We start from the raw sequence: 19943 nt of genomic DNA, 5'->3' as shown, positions 1-19943 counted from the left end.
CTCAAGTTTCTCCACATCCTTTTTGAATTGTGGAGCCCAAAACTGGATGCAGTACTCCAGCTGTGGCCTCACCAAGGCTGAGTACAATGGGAGAATGATGTCCCAGGATTTGTTTGGGAAGCATCTATGGATGCAAGCCAGCATTTTGCTCACTTTACTAGCCACAGCATCACATTGCATTTTTCAGTGTTAAACACCATCAGGTTCTTGTCCACCCATTTCCTGAGCCTGTCAAGATCCGCCTGGATCACCCTCCTGTTCTCAGGTGCGGATGCTTTACCCCACAGTTTGGTATCATCGGTGAACTTGGCCAGTCTGCTTCTGACTCCAATGTCCACATCATTAATGAAGATGTTGAACAATATGGGTGAAAGGACAGAGCCTTGGGGGACCCCACTGGTCACAGGGCACCATGACAATTGACTTCCATCAACCACCACCCTCTGGTTCTGACCACAGAGCCAATTCCCCAGCCAGTGGATCATGGTGGGCCCAAGGCCACAGTTGGCCAGTTTTGCCAAGAGGTGATTATGGGATACCAGATAGAAGGTTTTTTTTAAGTCAAGATATATGATGTCAATCTCCTCTCCCTTGTCCAGGTGATAAGTCACCTAGTTGTAAAAGGAAATAAGGTTTGTCAAGCAAGACCTACCCACAACAACCCCATGCTGGCTATCCCTCAGGTTGTTGCTGTTGGCCAGTCTGTTAAGAATGGCCTCTTTAATAATCTTTTCCAAGACTTTTCCTGGGGTAGAGGTGAGGCTGATGGGTCTGTAGTTTGCTGGATCCACTTTCCTCCCTTTCTTGAAGATAGGCACCACATTGGCCTTCTTCCAATCTTCGGGCGCTTCACCAGAGCACCAGGAGTTCTCAAAGATCCGTGCCAGGGGCTGGGCTTTGATGCTAGCCAGCTCCTTGAGTAACCTGGGGTGTAGATTGTCAGGGCCAGCTGACTTGAAGGTGTCCAGCCTCTCAAGGTGTTCCTTCACAAGTTCAGCATTGATGGAGGGCAGGGAATCTCCCTCACCCAGGCTTCCCTGCTCCATAGTGGGCATGGGCGTCCCATGGGACTGATGAAAGACCGACGCAAAGTACCCATTTAATTGGTTGGCTTTTTCCTGGGCATCGGTTGTCAGTTGTTCCATCTGGTTTAGCAGGGGTCCAGTGTTGCCCTTGCTTTTCCTCTGGCTCCCCACGTATCTAAAAGAGGACTTTTTATTATTCTTGATTCTAGTAGCCAGTTGGAGTTCTGTTGCAGCCTTGGCTTTTCTGGTTCACTCCCTGCAGGTCTGGACCAGTGTGGAATATCCCTCCTTGGAGGTGGATCCCATCCTCCATCCTTTGTAGGCCTTTTTTTAGCTGCAGGAGGTCCACTAGTTCCCTGGAGAGCCAAGGGGGCTGCTGTGCCCTTTTGCTGCCTTTCCTCCGAGGTGGAATAGCATTAGATTGTGCGTCGGGGATCACTCCCTTGAGGAGAAACCACTCTTCCTGAACTCCCCTCCACTTGGGGCTGTGGTCCCTTAGGGCCTCACTGACAAGCCTCCCGAGTTGGTCATTCCTGAAGTCAAGGACTTCTGTATTGCTGACTGACTTGCCAGCTTTATGGCAGATGGTGAAGGTGATCAGCTCATGGTCGCTGTCACCCAGCTTCCCTTCGATCATTAGGTCGCTGATTAGGTAATCCCCAGTTGCCAGTACCAGGTTGAGAAGCGCTTTACCTCTCTTTGGCCCATAGACCTCTTGTGTCAGATAGAGGTCATCCACGCATGAGAGGAAGCTTTGCGACCTCTTGGATTTAGCTGAGCACTCTTCCCATGAGATGTCTGGGTAGTTGAAGTCTCCCATGACAACCATGGACCTGGAGCATGTGGCTTCAGCCAATTCCCTGGCGAACTCCTGGTCAAGCTCTTGATTCTGGGTGGAAGGTCTGTAGTAGACTCCCACCATCGTGTCCCTTGTGCCGTGTTCTCCATGGATTTTAACCCAGAGGGTCTCCAGCCAGCCACCCTGGTCGCCAATGTCAGCTAGCAGGGACGCATAGCTCTCCTTGACATAGAGAGCTATGCCCCCACCCCTTTTGTCTACTCGATCTCTCCTTTGGATGATGGATGGTGAAGTAGATAATACTAAATGAAGGAGTGGGAGGCCACACTGATATGTCATTAAATTTATAAATAAAAAAATTTGCAAAAATGTTGCTGGCAACGCAAAGGAGTTTCAAATCACTTTAAGTAATTCCATGGGTTTTGGATATGTTGAATTTTTTGACCATTGGAATGGCTTTTAGAGTTCCTACCTAGTAATTTAGGATTACATTTTGAGTGAGATTTTCAGCAGCAGTTGAATTTGGGAGAAAAAATCATACTGAAAGTAATTTAAAAGCAGGACTTTTCCTCCTATAAGTAAATCTCTATCAGTATTTAGGACAAGTCTTGGGTTTGTCATCTCACACTATGAGGTGCACAAGCCATCCCACTTTTATCTATATTGTCTTATTGTTCTACACACATTAAAAAGAAATAGTGAGTGGAGTGATTCCTTAGAAGAGCTCCACCATAAAGGAAAACCCCCCTGAAGATAGTGTCTTTTTAGGAATTATACCAATTATTGGTCTCTCCTTCTGTGCTTCAATGTTATTCGGGGAAGTAGAGACAGGAAGAGAGGCTTAGAAGAAACTGATGGATTCCCCATGTATCTTCTTGCTTAGGTAGGTGACTGTTGAACACATTTCAGAAAAGACCCAGCTAGGGGAAAGTTCAGCTTCAACAACTGCTGCTCAGGAAACCCTGGGGGTAGGAAGAACTGCTGAGGGAAATGAGCTTAACATAGATGTTTGTCAAGTAAGGGCTATGGTAAGGCCTGAATGCCCGTATAGACATATGCTAAGTAATTTAGGTCATGTCTTTGTGCTAAGCTACCATTGTCAGCAGTAGTAGTCTGAAACACAATGCAGTGCTTCAAGTGGGCTGCATTCTAAACCAGAATCAATTAAGTCACTTCTGGACACTTCTACATGTGATGCTTAACTTCTCATTAGCATAGTTTACTGCATAATAAGCATGTACATCTACATGTATACGTGCTTACTTCACAGTAAATTTCCCTAATACTGAGTAAATTTGCTATGTGCAAATGCAAGTAGCAAATTTACTCGGCATTAGTAACGGCGCTGTTGAGCTCATGTAAACACCTGACCAGGAGCAAAATCTGGTCCTGGTCAGCTGCCCATTAGGGGGTGGGAGATAGTTCCCTGCCCATGGGAGTTGCCTGCTGCCAGGGCAGACTCTGTCACAGGAGCCCAGGCAGGGCTTATGTCCTCCTTCCCTGGCATCAGGAAGCTCCAAGCCCCCTGATCACAGATCATGATCCTTATCTCCCAGCTCCTGCGTCACCATAATGATTGGGGGTCGGGGGAATGGGAGACCCTTATCTCTGAGCAGCAGCTCCATGACAGCTGTCCGCTGCTGGGAGATGTGTATTTCCTAGCCTGAGCTCCATGGACTTGGGTCTCAGGCTGGGAGACCTTTATCTTCCAGCCTAAGCCCTGTTGTCATGGGGCTCAGGCTGGGAGACCCTTCTCTCCCAGTCTGAGCCCCATGACCATGGAGATCAGGATGGGAGATAAGCATCTCCCAGCAGCAGTCCCACAGTCATGGAGCTGCTACTGGGAGATAAGGGCCTCCCAGCCCAAGCCCCATGACTGTGGAGCCAGCACTGGGAGCTCCCTGCTGGTGGGGGCAGGGGAGCTAGGTGGGGAACAAGCTGCCCAGCCCTTGCCCTGCATGCCTGGGTAGGAAAAATGTCCCCCTGACCCAGCAGCAGGGAACTTCCAGCCCCTGTTCACCACTTTGCAGTCATGTAGCTGGGGCTGGGAAGAAGCTAGGAGCTTGATACTAGCCCCCACTCTGCAATCACAGTTGTGATTGTGGAGCAGGGGCTGGGAGCTCCCTGCACAGAGACAGTTCCCTGCCCAGTCTGGAGCTGGCTGGGACCTGCCCCTGGCTGGGACAGTTCCCAGCCAGCCCCAAGCTGCACAGGGAAGCACGTGCAGCCTGGAGGTGGCTGGGGACTGTTTCAGGCAGTCCCCAGTGAGCTCCAGGCTGCACATGCAGACTTCCTTGTGCAGCCTGGGGTTGGCAAGGAACTGTCCAAGTCAGGGCCAGGTCCCAGCCCCATGTCCGAATTGAGTGATCAAGGCACAGGGGTTGAAAAGAGCTTCAGGAGTGGGGTAGGTGACAGTCCCCTGCACCAATCTGTTGGTGGGCCAGCTAGCAGTGAGCTAGCTGCTAGCTGCCTCACTGGCAGATTGGGACAGGGGGCTGGGACCTGCCCCACCCCTGCAGCTCTTTCCAATCCCCATACCCCTGATTGGGAAGCCAGGGCCAGGAGCTCCCCGTTGCTGGGGCAGGTGGACATTGTCCCTGCCCCAGCATCAGGCAGCCTTCCAGGGCCAGGAGATAGCTGTCTCCTGGCCCACTGCTCTCTGCTAGCTGCTAGGCTAGTTCTTGTTGGTAGCAAGCAGGGGGCCATTGCAGAACTGCAGAGAGCTGGGAGGAAATCTCCCTAATCTCTGCATGTGTAGACACCTACCCAAAAACCCTTACTTTGCGGTAGCTTACTGCTCAGTAAATTTAGGCTGGAGTAAATGCACATGTAGGCGCACCCTCTGTCAGGCTCTGGGGCAGATAATTAGCACTATTTAATGGCAGTGCTGTTGCCACACTTCCTCTTGCTTGCTCTCCTTTTAATATCATGACTCTTCACTTTTGGCTGCCCTTTTGGCCAGCTTCACCAGACGTAGAGTAGCCCTAGCTCCACAACCAATCCTTTCGGAGGAATGGCACCTAGGGCACAGTAAATGGGAGATGTAGCTTTGGAGCCCCTCAAAGTATAGAGGGACTAGAACCCAGTCATCTTACGTCCTACAAAAGGGTTTTTTCCACCAAGCTATTGAACCATATGTGGGCACCAGCACCACCTTCTGCTGTAAGGACTGTGTTTTGTATAATGTGTTCAGTATCAAGCAGTCACTTAGCATCATCTGTCATGATCTTCACATGATCTAAGGAACTGAGGACTCAAGCAGAGTTTACGTGCCTCCCAGCACTGCTTTTTGTGTACTTAGGTGCTTGATCTGGATTGCTCTTGAGCATGCACCGTAGCTGAAGTCTAGGTGCAGAGAGGTCTTTGTAGGATAAAGTGGATGTGCCATAAGAACTGTGTGCTTAAGGCTAAGTACAGACAGTCAGAAAGCCTGAGGCTGAATCAATTCAAACTTCACAGATTAGTATAAGGTGCATAGATTGAACCAATAACCAAAACATTCACTTTTGATTCTAGAAATGCAGCCACATGCCTGTGGTGACCTAGACTAGAAGCCAGTATTAGGGAAGCTAGAGCATGCCTCCCTTCTTGGCTGGAGCATACAGCTTGGCCCAAGGCTAGCCTGCCCACCTGTGAGGGATGGTTTGTGGGGGAGGTGCAAAGCATCTTGGGATGCTGGGAGACTGAGAGTTAACTTGAATTTGGAGGGGACCTGGGACAGAAGTTCAATAGACAGATTTAACCTAAATCAGTTAAGTCTGATACTATATCCATCCACGTTTATCTTAAACCAGTTTCAGCCATTTTGAAAGAGGTTTATGTGCATTGAATTTCTGTTGTATTACAGATTTGAACCGGTTTCTGATTACTTATATGAGTTTTTGTGTAATTTCTGTCCTTAGCCTAAGTGATTTTTAGGGGGATTTTGTGAGGTTGTTTTAAAGACAAGTAGAGAGTGGGGTCATTTTAGATTACTCTTTGTGATTTAGATGCTTATTTTCTGCCTTGATCTTATTTAGTTGCGTTAGAGGTCAGTTGAATCTGACCCTATCCTTCACATATTAATCTAGCTGTGTGTAATTAATGCTGTGAGGAAGAACCAAAAAAAGCCTCAGCCAATTTTGGCATCAACTGAAAAAAAACATTTCTTGACACAAGAACTAAGCAACCTGACCCACAGAATCCTAAAAACACAACACTTATATGACAGTTAAAGAGACTGAGGGAAGGGCAGTAAGGCAGATCAAGAGACTCAAGACTCCTGGGCAAGCATTTCAGTGAATTGTGCATGAGGAGGAATACAGGCTAATCAGGTTCAATTAGTGGATGGGTGCTCAGGATGAATCAGCTCCTCAGTCCCTCTGACTGGCCAGTGAGAAGGAGAAACCTTTGACAATTCCTGCATTGCCCAGTGTCACTTCACCCCACTCTTTCTCTTGGCTATTCTTCACCCACAGCGCAATCAATTTCCCACTTGAGAAAGTGTACTGGAGAGAATGTGCCTGCCCCCAATGTGGGAGACAAAAGGATTAGAAAGAGAGAGAACTCAGGCAGAGTTCCCTGGGCTTGCTCTCTTTCTTCGACATGTGCCCATGGCCCTTAGGCATGCACTTTTTTAGATTTCAAATTTGGGGAGGAATTCTTTCCTTAGAATTGGTTTTATGGTCAAAGAAAAGTTGTTTCTTCATCAACATATGGATGCCTGATTCCCTTTCTCACCATTTGTAACACTGAAACCTTCTTAAATGGTTATCTAAGCTAAGTAACATCTATTACAAAGCTAAGGTTGCACATCTTTGTTTATCCACAATGTTAAAGAAGCGAGACAATGGATGTTTTGGCAGATCAAGCTTCCCACTCAGAAACTGAACTGATAGAGCCAGAAGAAGAATTGAGGTAATCCATGTGGTTTTGTGCCAAGCTAGTTGTACTTTTCCCCTGATTTTTAGTGTGTTCAGTTTATAATCACCATTACGTGTCCTATTGTAGTGTGTTTGCTTGCTAGGAGCTGTAGATGTAGGTTGTTGGTGGTCAGTATTATTCTGAAGGAGTCTGTGGGAATTTCATTTTCTTCTCTAGGAATCCATTTACTACCTCATGGAAGGCATGAACAGACGTTCATTTTAATGACTCTTTTATCAAAGCATGTGGCTAAGTTTTCAGCCCTAGAGAAAACTTTGCTGTCTCAGTACAGTCTTTTAGAAATTTAATGCTGTTAATAACATAAGACTCTTCATAATGAGTTTGCCTCTGGTAGGTCTCTCTCTTTTAATACTAATTAAAACTTGGTTTTTTGTTTGCATTTAATCACCATTGACTCATTCTTCTTCTTAACTAATTTCATTGAAAAGTATAGGACTTAGTTGTAGGTAGTGGTTTAAAAATTCCACTTCCGCTTAGGTTAATGCTGTACAATTCTGTGGCAATTTGATAAACTCCATTGTTGCTGGAGGGGTGCCAGTTATAACAAAATAAGCCTAATCAATGTATAAAATTCATTTTTAAAAATTTCTTATTGATAGTTTTATGTATTTAAGGGTACTGTTATCCAAGTTATTCCTCTTTTCCTGTTTAGCTTTTTTTTAAATACTGCAAAGTAAGATTATGACATTAAGTGGTGATGGTCAGTTTATGGTATGAATCTTATGAAGAGTGTGTCTGGGATAATCCAGAAGATCCTTTCTAGTCCTGTTCTTAAAATACAAATGTGCTACATAAACCAAGTAAATATTTAAGTAGAAATTAACTTAAGTCCTTCTAACAATTTTATTCTGTATCTTAATGGAATGACTTGTTTTTAAACCTCCTTTAACCTTGGCCAATCCTCTTTGTGTCAATTCTCCATTTTTTCCTCCTTTCATCATTATGTTGGTGCCATAATTTAGGTTAAAAAAAGGGAAAATATTTTACAGAAAATCTTCAGGTTTACTTTGAATCAGTGTATTTTTGTTAACTAAACTTTCTGCTGTTTTATTCCAAGAGCCAAATATTTTATAGCCTAGGATTCCTCTGTATTTCTAACAGCACAAATGTTAGAAATAAATTCATTCTCACCCTGTACTATTTGGGCTGTACACCTCTTCATCAACCAGAAATTTGACTGCTTCAATTGTATGAAGCCATCCTTAGTTCATGGCCTATATCCTTGACCTTTTTGATGAAGTTAACTATTACAGCTGATATCAATAGACTATAATTAAAATGTATTGAGGTTGTCATAATTTACTGTGGGTCTTATTCTGTAAACTTTTGCTTAAGCGAGTAGTACTATTTAATGTAGTCCATAAGAGCTACTGAACTACTCATATGAGTGAGAATTCAGAATCAGGCATTTTATTAACTTTAACTAGGATTAATCTGTAATCAAATTTATATTTTTATTAGAGAATTGGTGCGCTGATTAAGAAAACAATACTTTTTTTTAACCAAAAATTGCACTATAACAGCATGTATGGTCATTATTGAGACATTGAAAATATTTCAGCCCATTTATCAATAGTTTGAATCTGTATGTTATCAAGAAGCGAACTCAGAAACATTGTTCAAAATGTATTTAACAATGATTTTTCTCCAAACCGGTACCCATAATGCAGCGTATTTTATAACTAATAGAAAAGCTAAAGGTCAACTGAGATGCTTTTTGACTAACATTACAGGAATTGTGAAGCAGCAGATAGACAGCCATATCAAAGATCCAGATCAACAGAACAACGTCCTGTATTAGAGCGGACCAACTCCCGCTCCCGATCCACAGAGCGTCCTGACTCAAACCTCATGAGGTCGATGCCTTCATTAATGACTGGAAGATCAGCCCCTCCTTCACCTGCCTTATCGAGGTGAAACAGACAAATCAATCAGACTAATCCCCTTCTGCCCCACCAACTCACCATTTTATTTTCCCAGTAGCTAATTGGTATCGCCTTCCATCCTTGGCTGATCACAAGTAGCAGTAGATACTAACCCTGTCAGTGCCAACACACTATTTATATTCAGCTGTGGATATAATGGTGTGGCTGCCATTGTAATTTGTTTACTAACAGTATTTAACTACATTTGTTTTGTGATTTCTCATTTATCAGGAATCCTGGGTGGTTTCCCACATAAAGCACTTCATAACTATCATATTCTTCTCTTACAGAATGAAAAATTGTTTGTGTCCATTAGACATCGCTTATGGAACAACCATCATAACATTAAATGAAACTATTTTTTTTAAAAAAAGTTTCTTTAAATGGATTGTACTAACTTTGTGTTAACCACCATTTTCTCTGACTACATTTTACTGTGCCATAGTCTGTTTTGTTTCTGTTTTGAGTACAACAATATATTTTTATTGATGAAGTTTGTAATAATTTCTGTAAATTAACATTAGTAAAAGTAAAGATTATACAGATATATATATGGAGTTAATTTGGTTGAGTAGGAAGTTGAATTAAACTTATTCTAGTACCATGAAATGTGTTCTTTTTTGTTTTCTGAAAGTGAATTATATTCAGGCCCTAATCCTGATGTCATTCCTCTATTTTTGTTATTTCATTTTTGCCTAGTCAGGCCCCAGGAATTCATTGTTTATTCAGTAGGAGCTTACCTGAGTGTAAACTGAGTAAAAATATTACAATTTGGCTTATAGATGGTTTTGTTCATATGTGTGCAATATATTCATGTATGCATGAATATTCACATGAAGACAATATGCAGATTTAGCTATATATACATCTATCTTATTGATGTTGAGTTTTATTTTGGCATTTTTTCAAACATAAATTTCTCTTTTTAATCAGGTCTTTCTATGAAAAAGACAGCAGTTTCACTACAGTATCACAAGTGCACCAAAAACAATCTTATTTTTATCAGCTCTCATGGGTATCTAACAATGAATGTGGCTTTTAATGGCCATGGTTTGTTTTGATGTGTGTCCTGTAGGTCACATCCCCGAACTGGGTCTGTCCAAACAAGCCCATCAAGCACTCCAGTAGCAGGACGAAGGGGCAGGCAGTTACCCCAGCTCCCACCGAAAGGGACAATGGAGAGAAGTAAGTGTGTTTTTGTTTAACGTGACTTCAGAATTGCTAGGGGAGTTCAAAAATGAAGGAAGGATTGGTTATGATTTGCTATTGAGGGAATAGAACTTAAAATTCTTCTTTGGATCATTTCAGGATTTCCAGTTGTTTTGTATTTTATATTGTCATTTGATACTTTCAGTCTGTTTCATCATCTCTTATTGTCTTAAATGATGCTAATATATATCATCAAAGCAACACAATAAACAGAGACCAAAATGTACTATGTACTGAATCAATCCTGTTCCTACTCTATTAATTTCAGTATGAGCCAGAGAAAGTCCTATACATATTGTTTAGCATTTTATTAATAAAATTCTCACTATACTGGAAGTTAACAGCATAGCAGAATCTTTTGCAGGGTCAGGATCAATGTGTGTTAGCTGATAAGTAAAAAGCATGTGCACAGTAAATAAAAATCACCCAAAATACAGGGTGATTATCAGATGCACAAATATGGTGATGCCTCTTGAAATAATAAGGAACAACTAAAAAAGGTAATTAAAAAAAATGTCAGCAAGATATTTGGTGATGCACATTGGACTGAACCTGTCATTGCTTTTATTTTCAATGCTTCATGAAAACCTTGTTCAGTTAGGGGGAAAAATATTGCAGAGTCTTATAAATCATAGAAATAATTTTTTTTGCCATCAAATGTGATTTCAGCTTTTCTATTTATAGTATCTAAATGTGCTTTGCAAAACCCACCAATGACCATATACACTGGTTTTTTTCATACAAAGATGCATATTGTACCTTTTATAAAATTTCAGTTGTTTTTAACCCCTGTGCTTTGGTTCCCTTTTTGTTTTATTTTTATTTTCCCTAGACAATGGAGACAAGGAGATAGAACCTTTTGAAGGTCTGTACATAAAGGAGGGTTTGTTTTCTGCTTGAAAGTCTTTTTGGGAGGCTGTATAAGCAAAAAATAAATCCAACTGCAATTGATGTTGCTTGGTTGCATAGACTTGTTTTAGATCAGCAGAAGGATTTTTGTGATAATTGTCCAATCACAGTTTTCCCAGTTTTGTATTAAACAAATTTTACAGTGGTTTCTCCTAAAAACTTACAACTTTGCTTTAGAAAACAATACCTAGATATGGTCCTAACTCAACAAGATACATATATACCTGACGTTAAGCTCATGAGTAGATACACTGAAATATGAGAGGACTTAAATACATGGACTTGTACCTTACTGAATCAGGGGTAATATATTACGGTATATTATGATATACTGTACTATATTGTAATAGAGAGCTCTCCATATTCTACTAAATTAGCCCCTAATCCTGCACAAATTTTACGTATGTGTATGTTTACTTCTGTTAGTTGTCCCACTGAAGGCAACTTGACAACTCACGTACATGATGTTAAATGTAAAGGGCCAAATCCCATTAGGCACCTAAGTGGCACTTTGACATCTAAGTATCTAAAGTTCAATCTACTCCACCCTGCTTGAGTCCCCGAAAAACTTAATATGAAAGCTCCTTCTTCTCCTCACTGTTTGTTTGTTTTGACTTAGCGTAAGGGCTAAGATGAAGGTGTGTTCCAAAGTGAATGTGTTAAGGTTTCATCAAGGAATTGAACAGACTGGAATAGGATCTCACTTAGAGACCTTAATGACTGATGCACTAGCACTTCGGTTAAGTATCTATATTGCTGCTTTCATGATCAAGAATTTCTGCACATATATAAATTTAAGCACTTTGAGTAATCCTTTTAACTTCAGTGTGGTGACTCCGTGTGCTTTATGATATGCATATATGTAAGGATGTTAGGCATACATGTAAGTTTTTACAAGATGCCTTATTGTTTGCTGCAAAGAGCAACACAACATTATTTTGTTGTCTAAAGCAATTGCTGAGCTTTTTGTCACACCCACTGGTGCTGGAAGTAAATAATTCTTGAATCAGGGTAGATGTGTTTTAAAAAGTTTTTTTTTTTTTGAGAATTAATCTCAAATGCAAATGTGATAAAAAAAAATGAATACCAATTTCATTAACCCCATCTAAGTTCCTTCATGATGAACTAAAAGATATCAATTGCAGTCCTTGTTTATGTCACTGAAGGTTTATATGTAGTATTACTGTACCTGTCTCATCAGATTTTTTATTTAGTGCTTATGGTCCTTATATCAATTTTGGAATTAGAATTTCATTAATAAAGAAAACGGTGTTTTCTGGGATCATCTTCCTATTATGCACTTTTCTACATCGAGTTTTGTGTTGTGTAAGTGCTTATATTAAATGTAATCTGGACATGCCAGGAGATAATCCAGTATACTAACATAGGCTAAGTACAGACATTCAAAAAGCTTGAGGTGGAATGAGTTTAAGTTTTCTGTAAGTGGCATAGGTTAGATCAGTAGTGAACAGGATGCACATTCATCCTTTGGTGGGGGGGCACACAGGCTGCCTGCACTAGCCAAGGCCAGCAGGTTTGGGGCACTCCTGCAGACCTCCCAGCAGGCCCTGCAGGCTCCCTGGGCTGCCAGAGACTACTGGGCACAGCTAAACAGCCAGGCCACCACTGATTGGCTGCTGAGAATGGGTGAGCATTTCCCCCTCCTCCTTGCTGCATTGCCTATCAACCACAGGCATCTGTCAGCTGCAGGCTTGCAGCATGGGGGAGGGGAGGAGGGAGACATTAGTGTCCCTGCATGAACCCCATCACAAAGCACCCACAATGTACACACAGACCTGACACTAAGTTCAGGAGAGCCCCTGAGAGCAGGCGCAGACCCGTGAGGCTACTAGGCATGGGCAAGCAATTCCTCCCCCCTGCCACCTACCCCCTCACCACTGCACTACCTGCCTGCAAAATGACATGGCAGAGGGAGGGGGAATGTTCGCCTGAGCCCAATTGTCTGCTCAGGCTCCATGGGGTCGTGCTCACTCACGGGGGTTCTCCTGGGCTCAGTGTCAGGTCTGCATATACATTAGGGGTACTTTGTGATGGGGGGGGCTAGTACTAGTGTGCCTCCCGGTGGGGGGCGGGGAATAGCAGGGGTCTGCAAAGGAGCCTGGGAAGCCAGTGGACAGTGATGTAACTTGAATAGATAGGGAAACTGGGAGTGAAGTTCGATGCACTGGTCGCTCTAACCTAAATTGATTCAGTTTGAGTGCACATCAATCCAGGTCTATTTTAGACCAGGGTCTGCCATTTTTAGACCAGGCTATGTGCACCAAACTTCTGTTCTATTATGGGTTTAGACTGGTTTCCAATAACTTAGACCGGTAAAAGTGTAATGTCTGTACCTGGCCATAACATTTGTTGCCATTGTTCACTATGCTTATGCATTTTATTATTTTCCCCTACCTTATGTGTGTCTTACCTGTTTAGATTGTAAGTCCTTCGGGGCAGTGATTGTTTCTTGTTTCATGTTTGTACAGTGCCTAACATGATGGAGCCCTGCTCTTAGTCATCTCCATGAAAATCATTATAAATATTTGTAAAATATTGTATTTAGGAGAAATCTAGATTTCGTAAATGTGGTAAGTACTGTTGTTACATGAGAAGTGACATTGTTGGCATAAAAACTTAAAGACCTGTTTGATTACTACACAGGAAGCTACAAAGTAGATTTTCAGAAAATCTGGTTTCCAGAAAGCTGTAAAATGCATAGATATCAGATTTTACAATGCAAGCAAAGTATGATTACATGTTCAAGTCAGAATGGCTAAACCTATAGCACCTTAAGTTTTGTGCATATTTTCTTTTTTGTAATTTGTGAAGAAAAAGTATAATATTATTAAAAGAAATCCATAGAATAAATATAAAGGTATTCATTTTATAAACTGTAATTCATATTTCATAATGTTCAGCCATGGAATCTTAGACTCAATCTTCTATATAGTTTTCTTTTATATGTCACGAGTAGCTGACGTTCTGTTCATGAACCAAGTACGTCCATTGTTTGGCTCATTCTATTCTTCTTTGGGGTGGCCACTGCTTGTTCAGAGGCCACACTCTTGACAAATTACAGTGAGTGGTAAGTAAGCTCTGCCAGTGACTCAGCAAAGGTGCATTTTCTGTATTGTCATTCTTTGTGACTGGACTGGAGAGGAAGATTGCATTCTCCAAAATATTGTATGCATTTGTAATTATAAGTATAAAAGGGGCTGGTGGTATCTGCATCAACTTAACTTAAAACTAGTGGAACCTTAAATATCAACTAAAGTCAACAAGTTACTTAATTAACATAACTGAACAGAAAATTAAGGTAAGAGAACAAGATTAAAGAAAAATAGAAAATAATGCCTGAAACTGGATGGGCATTCCATGGATTATTATTTAACTTTATTGTGAAAGTGCTATAAAGCAGAGTCAAGGCTCGGAAATTCGTGTTAAGGACTGTACTGACCTCTAGGAAAATACCATCCTGCATTTACCCTGTAACCATTGTAGATACCTTTGCTATTCAGGGCTATTCAGAATGCACAAGGGTAGACACATTCATAAATTTTGGTAGGATTGATCAGTGTGGCTTATTATCCCTATAGGAGCCCCACTGAAATAAGTTGTCCAACTGGGGGGAAAAGGAAGAGTCCAGCAGGTAGCTATCCAGACAAGTTACATATTTTTGATAAAAAAGCAATTCTGTATGATTTATCTCAAGCAAAAATGCAGTTTAATAGAAGAAACTTAGATCTTTCTTTTTTGTCTTACAATTACACTGTTTTCATTAGGTATAAAATAAAACCACCCTAAGAAGAACTATAGTTATAGACTCTTTAGTTTGAACTTATTTTCTTTCCTGAGAGGGTAGATTATCTCCGTCATATTACTGTATATGGCTCAGTAGCAATTCTGTCATTTTAGCTGTTGGTTGGACTAAGATGACCAGAAATTCTAAAGCCAATGGGGCAGACAAGGGCCAGTCTCTCGCCTTTCCATCCTACTGGATCTTACTTAGGAAAAGTATTGTTTTCTGTGTAGCCTGGTTGTCACCTGGCTGGGGTCACCTGACCCCCAGTTATCTTTCCTGCTTGGTGCAGGGGGTTGGACCTGATGATCTTCCAAGGTCTCTTCTGGCCTTACAATCTGTGAATGTCATAGCTCAAACGGTGATTGCATAAGTGCCAGGAAGCTGTAACAGGAGGAGATTACTGATAAACATATAGACCCCATGGATCCTAAGGTATCCATCAAGTTGGGGGTGGGGAGTGTTAATTTTTCTGTGACTGTGGTCATATCTCGCAAAGCAGACAATGAAATGGAGTATACCCAAAGTATACTCCTCACTGCATGTTTTTTGGTGGGGCTTCTTCCCCTTCAGCCAAATTCCACAGCTTCTTTTTTTCTTTTTAAAGAAAAAGACATTCTGGCCCAGAGTTACTTCTTAAACTGATTTTAAGAGCTTCTAATGTAAATTCAATCTTTTAAAATAGAAAGACTTAGGGTAATAAGTACTTTAATTTCTACTCACTCAATATGGCCTATTTCAGTACCCACACATATTGTAATTATCTATTTAGTTAGGACAACATCCACAGTACTATAGGCATCTTAGTCATTCAGGATGGAATTGCTGCTGCTGCTGAGAGCTCCATAATCAGACAAAGAAACAAAAATTAGAAACAAGGGAGCAGCAAGTTAGGACTTCTTCATGCAAGCCATTTAGATTTATTCTAAGTGGCAAGTTAATAGTGGTCTTTAAAGAAGGACTTAAATGTGAATGGGAAGGAGACAAACTGTCTCATGTCCAAAGAAAAATACCATACTAGAAGTTCTAGGGTTCTAATGGAAAGCAAAGGAGCTGTTTGTAAGCATACACGTCTGCAGCACCACACACCGCACATTGAGTTGTTCACCACACTGCAAGGGAGCAGTGCAGAAGGTCAAAAAAACCCATGGAGAAAAAAAGTGAAGCAGCACATGTATGGGCAGCATGCACTGCTCAAAAGTAGAGCTGGGTCACCCAGAACCACACTGTGGCTGCCAGCCAGGCTCCGCACAGCAGACTCATGGAGCCATGTTGCGGCTAGCCCCAGCCTCCCCTTCTGCCCCTGGGGTAACTTGCTGCGTGCCAGAGCATGCATGGCATGGGTGTTTCCTGGGGACAACTAGCAGCAGCACAAGGTGCACCACTGCTAGTTGTCCCTGGGGAACCAAATGTTCACACCACATGTGGACGTGGTCTATAGGTGATTTCTATCCAGCTTTAATTTGAAAATGTAGTAGGGCTCTGAGCCTCCTTTAGTTTTAGTCTAGTCCTCAGAATTGTGCCATGATTACAACGGGTTGCCCTCTAACAGGAAGCTTTGATGCAAACGCCTGGAGGTAACTTCCTCAGGACAGTTGCACACAAATAGAGAGTCTGAAGAAACTACTTGGCCCAAGTTAAAAAATATCCTGGATTGGAACCATAGTAAAAATGTCCAGATTTGGGCAAATATGTGTTAATTCAAGAGATTATGTTACGAGGTTGCAGTTTTTTATTTCCTTGGGGAGGCTGGCATAAGGCAGGTTTGCTATGGCCTAAGTAAATATTGCTTTTAGATAGTGCTGCCTCTGGGCCTCTGCCAGGGTCCATTCTAGCAGTTGGGGTTTTCATAAGCAGAAAGCCATACCAATTTTTTTGTTGCCCTATACTATAAACTGGAGAAAATCAATGGCTGACTAAATCTACCATGTTTACAACCTCTTCATGCTAATCAACCAGTATGCTGAAAGTATGCTGAGTATGCTGAAACATACCAGGCTGCTCTGTGTAGGTTTTTAACTGAAGCAGAAGCAGGTTAGATATTCTTCTAATGCTGTAGGCAGTATAATTTGCACTGACTCAGCACTCCTAATTGGCTGCTGGTTGGGGAGTTTGTGTGCAAGAAATAGCTTGGTATGCTTGAGCAGATTGCTGCCTGGTATGGTAAATCTGTGGTGCTGACATGCCCTACAGATGTGTTTCCACCAGACTTATTAACTCAGTATAGCTAACACAGCTATATTGTTTCTAGTATTGCAGGTAATTTTTTTAGAGCTATCCTGTGTATCTCCGCATGGCACTGCATTGTTTAGACAGGGTGCGCCCTAAATATCTGACTTTGGAAAAGTGGATATTTTTGGTTTTATTTATATAATTTTCAAAGTCATTTTCAGGGTGGAATGTAGAAAAACACTTTCCTTCCTTCCTTCCTTCATCTGTTATATATATTTTTACTGGTTAGAGACATGAATGATGTTTTCCATTTACTTTGTTTTTTAAATATCTTTATGTTATTTTATAGCTGGAGATTTTGCCTTATATATTTAACCCCATATTTTTCCTGCTATTTTTTAACTCCGTATCTTTTTAGCTATTTGAACACTTTTAGTGTTAAATAGCATCTGTTGTTTGCACTGAATTGGAAATAGACCTCCTAAATTTTTGTGTGAATATTAGAGCTGAAGAAAGCATATTAACATTAGGGTATTTAGCTATTGTGAGAGTTACGTAAGAAAAAGAAAAGGTTTTTCATTATACATGGCTACAGTGCTTTCCTTGATTCTAATTGGTACCGGCTAAGTTCACTAACTACTTTTGAACACCAGCCTTCCCAGTCTCCTACATGTTAACATAGTATACTCAATGTTAGCAGTAAGGCTTCCAATTTTGAACCAGTTTTAAGTAGTAACTGCATTGTGTATGTTCTCTGCCTTGGGCTAATTTTTTTTCATTTTTAGTGAAAATAGTTCAGCCATTTCTGATAATGAGATGAGTAAAAAATAAGTAGTTTGTCAGCTAGTAAAATGTTTTCAAACTGTTTCTGTGTAGAGCTCTAGAAATTCTAGAAGTTGTAGGAAGACAGTCCTGGACTCAAATCCTTTTGAAGTTTTTAGAAAAATCTACTCACAGATTCATACAAGATGTGAGCATTCACACGTGCTCAAAATCACTTGTCAGAAAGAAGCTGCTGAAATTTTTGAATGTTCCGGTTACATTCTGTCTTCTTCATTAGTTCTTTACATGCTGTCTCTGGATTAAGGAAGCTGAATTCTCTCTGTGTTAAGCACAGATCAAAAACTCCAAACAAGAGATGCAGTGCTTGTAGGTATTTCTCTGGCTTAGAGAAAGGTGCACTAGATTGGGAACCTAGAAGAGTTCCAGTTTTTCCATTGTTTGAAATTATTTCTTGTCATTTTACAGACTTCATTACTGTGTAAAGATTTAAACTTCTCCTTTAACAATATCAGATCTGCATTTTACACAAAGGGCAACAGAGATTGCCCAGAGTCGGTTCTGGTGGAAACAGGACCAGCATACAGGACAGAGCTTCACTGCCTTTAGGAGTGAATATACTGAATATTAATAGCACAGCCACTGAACAATCCCCAGTAGTTAGGAACTGAACTCTGGATTTCTAATTCCAAACTTTCTTTTTCTGTTGAGCAAATATTTGTATAGGATGCTGATACTAAGTGTGTTGCATCCCACGGTGTGGTTTGTAAATCCTTTAACTCAGTATATACAGTTCTACTGTGCATTTAAAGGTGCAGGTTTCTAATTCTGTTAATGACCGGTACTGGAAGCAAGGCATTAATATGTTTTAATATATTACATTTTCTGGGATTTTCTTCATTTGCTCTTAAAAACACTGGGAAATTACATATGAAAAATCAACTTTAAAAGAACATTAAGGTTGTTAAGTAAAGAGCATAGAAGTTAGGAAACAGAAGTGGTAAACTTGTCTATTCTCCTTTCATTTGTCTTGCTTGCACATATGCACTAAAATACCATCTTTAAGTTAATGATCACATACTTTTTGGGACAAGTCATGTCAAGGCTTGTTTACACTTGGACAACTACTCTGGAAATAACTGTTCTGGAATAAAAGTGCCAACATATGGGGTTAATCTGGGATAGTTAATTAGGAATGACTCCACGTATAGACAACCCTCATTCTTTCTGGGTCTCAAGTCCAAGTCTGTAAAACAAGCATTATAGAACTACCCTACCTCACATGCATGTTGTAAGGATAAATATATCGAAGGCAGTAAGATGCTCAGATTCTACAATGATTGGGGACCATATACATACCGGGCTGGTTAGTGAAGAAGGGAAAGGGTTGCAAGATTAGTTGAGATAAGGCGTGTTTCAGACTGGATCAGTAACACTGGAGAGCTGGGTTATGTTTTTGGTTTTGCCACAGACATTCTTATATGACATGGAGTAAGAAAATAGTAATGAAAGACCTGGAAGTAAGATATGTCTGACAACCTGAATGGTATTTTCTGACCATAAGGTGCTTGTCTGTATCATATTAATGTTCTTTCAACATGTTTGTTTTACTTTTTAAGATAACACAGTTGTATTTCCCTTTGTAGGAGATGGTTCAAAATAGGTACAGTACACATAAATTAAAAGATGTAGAATATGTTCAAACAATCATGCAGTACACAATAATATGATAAAAGAAAATATCTATTTGTATGTGCACAAGGAAATTACTTGAGTCCAATAGCTCATTGGGATAGCATAGTTAAGGAATACCATGCTAATGGTACTCAAAGAAGTAGTGTGGCTCACACTACTACCAGCCACCCTTGATTCACTAGGCCAGATGACCAGCTACCCAGCTACAGCTGGGCCAACTGGTATCAGTTTTAGACATCAGTTTAGAGCAGGGGGTGGCAACCCCCCCAGCATGCATGCCAGAGCATTGCATATGAAGATGGGCTCTGTCCTTGGACCCATACTGTTCAACATCTTCATTAACGATGTGGACACTGGAGTCAGAAGTGGACTGGCCAAGTTCGCCGATGACACCAAACTTGGGGGCAAAGCATCCACACCAGAAGACAGGCGGGTGATCCAGGCTGACCTGGACAGGCTCAGCAAGTGGGCGGATGAGAATCTGATGGTGTTCAACGCCGATAAATGCAAGGTTCTCCACCTTGGGAAGAAAAACCCGCAGCATCCTTATAGGCTCGGCAGTGCTATGTTGGTTAGCACTATGCAAGAAAGAGACTTGGGGGTCATCATTGACCACAAGATGAACATGAGCCTGCAGTGCATTGCTGCAGCTAGTAAAGCGACCAAAACGCTGGCTTGCATCCATAGATGCTCCTCAAGCAAAT

The 19943-nt window shown here is 41.3% G+C and overlaps 1 protein-coding gene across 7 annotated transcripts in view; it reads left to right on the top strand.

The window, feature by feature from the left end:
- RIMS2 (regulating synaptic membrane exocytosis 2) overlaps window positions 1-19943 on the top strand; it is a 933811-nt gene that overhangs the window by 672335 nt on the left and 241533 nt on the right. For 5 of the 7 annotated variants that reach the window (XM_059723819.1, XM_059723822.1, XM_059723817.1 and 2 more), the window contains 2 exons: window positions 8481-8660; window positions 9748-9857. In XM_059723819.1, the coding sequence (XP_059579802.1) occupies window positions 8481-8660; window positions 9748-9857 (290 nt within the window). The remainder of the gene's footprint in view (window positions 1-8480; window positions 8661-9747; window positions 9858-19943) is intronic. The other 2 variants (XM_059723820.1, XM_059723823.1) reach the window with 1 other exon arrangement.

This window comes from Alligator mississippiensis, chromosome 3 (genome assembly GCF_030867095.1).
Source record: "Alligator mississippiensis isolate rAllMis1 chromosome 3, rAllMis1, whole genome shotgun sequence".
Lineage (NCBI taxonomy): Eukaryota > Metazoa > Chordata > Crocodylia > Alligatoridae > Alligator > Alligator mississippiensis.
Note: the sequence above shows the minus strand (reverse complement) of the source record. Positions and strands in the feature narration are given on the sequence as shown.